The 2,780-nt window shown below is 35.2% G+C and overlaps 1 protein-coding gene across 1 annotated transcript in view; it reads right to left on the minus strand.

Moving 5' to 3' along the window:
- Window positions 1-2,082: 2,082 nt before the first annotated feature.
- Window positions 2,083-2,780, minus strand: part of RUNX1T1 (RUNX1 partner transcriptional co-repressor 1) — a 171,485-nt gene continuing 170,787 nt past the window's right edge. The window contains 1 exon segment of the mRNA XM_044683866.1: window positions 2,083-2,780. Within this exon segment, the coding sequence (XP_044539801.1) occupies window positions 2,679-2,780 (102 nt within the window). The 3' untranslated portion in view covers window positions 2,083-2,678.

Genomic DNA, 2,780 nt, shown 5'->3' on the forward strand with positions numbered 1-2,780 from the left:
AATGAGACATACTGTACTAATCCTTATTTTACACACTAGTGTTAAGAATAACAGTGCTGTTTCACATATATCACAGCTTCTAGAGATAAAGACGTATGGGTATGACATACCTCATTTTTATTTTTTTGGGATTATCTAAACCCTTCATAGCCTAAAACATAGAATAGCTCTATAAGAAAGGACTGTCCAGTGTCACAAGCAGACTAGAAACCAGAGTGAGGTCAAATGAGTCTTGGGAGCACCATGATAAAAAATATAACCCATTCAGAGCCTGGTTATGTGCTTTCCTTTCCCTTAAAGCAGGTGTGCTGGCAGATGGACTTCCAACATGGAGATGTATTTATTTGCTCATCAGAACTTTCTGAGTTTAGAGGCGATTTAAAAAAATGGAAATCAACTGAAGAGATAAGAATACAGGAATGAATGCTTAAGTTTTCAGATTTGATCAACTAAAACCAAATCAAGATTCAGATCTCCTCTTGGCAGGTATTTAGCAAGCCCTTTGAAAGAGTATCTAAGAGCAGTATGAAAAATTTGAAGGATAATGGATCATTCACAGAAATTTAAATAAATACCTGGTGTTTGTGTGTGTGTGTGTGTGTGTGTGTGTGTGTGTGTGTGTGTGTGTGTGTGTTTAATACTTTGTTCCCAGCCTTGAAAACTTTGGTTGCCTACACAAGCCTACAAAATTGCTGACTTTCAATAAAGCACACAACCATGTCCTGGGCTATTATTTTCAAAACTAACAAGAAGTTCTGGTCTGGACCCTGGACAAAGAAGGGTTAATGGATTCACACTATACCTTGCTGAACATGTTTAACCTGCTGATCATTTGGAAAGTAGTTACTGGTGCTTTTCAAAATTCCGATTTTGGTCCATCAGATCAGTCTTTGGCTGACTTCCCTTTTTTGTAATAATACTGTATAACCTGGCATTCAGCAGTGTTAAAGCTGTCAATCTACACCTCAGCATTTGGAGCTCTAATTATTATTTTTTTTTGAAAAATCAGAAATACTTAAACGACCTTACAGTGATATGCATGCACTGTCTTTTTTTAAAAGTAGGATATCTTGTTATTTTATAAAAAATGTCCCTAATAGTGAATTTTGCAAAAAAAAAATTTTTTAAAGGAAAAAGGAAAAGAAAAAAGAAAAGAAAAAAATCCACCACTACTCTATGCTATAGCTAAACTTGGCAAAATGGCTCTAGCATATTTAAAATGAGTTTGCTCAAAAAAAAGCATGCCTAGGGAGTCATTTGTGACAGTGCAAAATACATTTATGTACATCCCTCTTACAAAAACACCAATGTTAGCATTCCATGAAGCATGCTCGTTTTCAGGAAAAAAAATCCTATAACAGAGTGAAATAGCAGCTCCCAAAGATAGCTTTTTTTTTCTTTTCTTTTCTTGAGGACAACCAAAAAAGGTCTTTTTTATTTTTAAACTACTAGAGAAATATCACTAATACATACAGATATAAAAGCAGCATAGAAAGATACAGGTTTCTCACCAACTAGGAATAAAGAGACTAAATGTGGGCATATGATTAAACTACAATGCATCTTCACATTTGTCCAACACATTTACAAGAAAAACACCATTGGGAAACCTCACAGGACAGAAGTGTTTTAACACCAAGAGAACTACTAGTTTTTAATTAAAAATCCAAACAGGGTGGGGTGGAAAAAATTTGGAAAGGGGCCGGAGCTGAAGCCACCATTTAAAAAAAAATTTTTTTTTCCCGATATAAAAAGAATGAGCTGGAATAGACCCGATTGTCTTACTCTGTGGAACCTTGCAAAAGTGAAGAAACGATGAAGGGTTATTTAGGGCAGCTGGCTGATGTCAAAGCTGCCAGAATGCTAATTAACTGCAGGCTTTGTCCCTTATTTATGTATACATATATATATATATTACATATATATATAGATATATAGATTTTTTTTAAAGGAGCCTTCTGTATTATGGCATTTTTTTCTTTGCTGCTGTATTCATACATCCCACTTCAAATCATCTTTCATTTTTCATTCTGTTGACCTGGATATTATTATTTCTTTTCAGAAACAGAAAAAAAATGAACATCTGTGTCTCCTTCCAATCTGCTGCACATCTGTGCGTTTTGTAGCGGGTCTTCAAAGTTCAGTCAGTAACCCACGGACGCCATTCATCTTCTTGTTAAAATGTCTACTGCTGTATCCAATGCTCGTGCCCTTGAGGGTTTTTTCTCTCTCTTTTTTTTTCCATTATTGTTATAAAGAACATTGTGACTTTTTTTAATATTAGCATTTTTGCTTTCAACAGCAATTAGCAATCTCTTGGTTTGCTGTTTGGTAAAGCATCTGTTAATGAGGTCATCTAGTTTAAAATCCCAGCTACTGGAAAATAACAGGGAGGAGGTCAAATCTATCATTTTGTGTTATATTCTCTGTTCTCTTTTCAGTTCTCTAAAGAAAAGATATCTTTGTAATCCATAATAAGTCATTATGACCCGTTACTGGCCTTCTGTTTTTTTTTTGTTTTGTTTTTTTTTTGTTTTAGTTTTTACTACTGCCTCAAGATACAGTAAGTTCTCTTTTGATGAAGTATTTTTTAAAAAAACAACTTTGAGCATCTGAGGATGAGGAATTGGTTTCATGTTTGTTTTGTTGGTTTTCCTCTAACAGTTCTGAGTTCATTTTTAACGAGGAGTTGTGTCTATGGTGGATGGGGTGCCAGGGGTAGTTGACCTAGGAGTGGCTGCTGGTGGTGTATCAATAGGGCTCCCTGCCCCACTGTTGGG

This window comes from Gracilinanus agilis, chromosome 1, assembly GCF_016433145.1.
Source record: "Gracilinanus agilis isolate LMUSP501 chromosome 1, AgileGrace, whole genome shotgun sequence".
NCBI classification, from domain to species: domain Eukaryota; kingdom Metazoa; phylum Chordata; class Mammalia; order Didelphimorphia; family Didelphidae; genus Gracilinanus; species Gracilinanus agilis.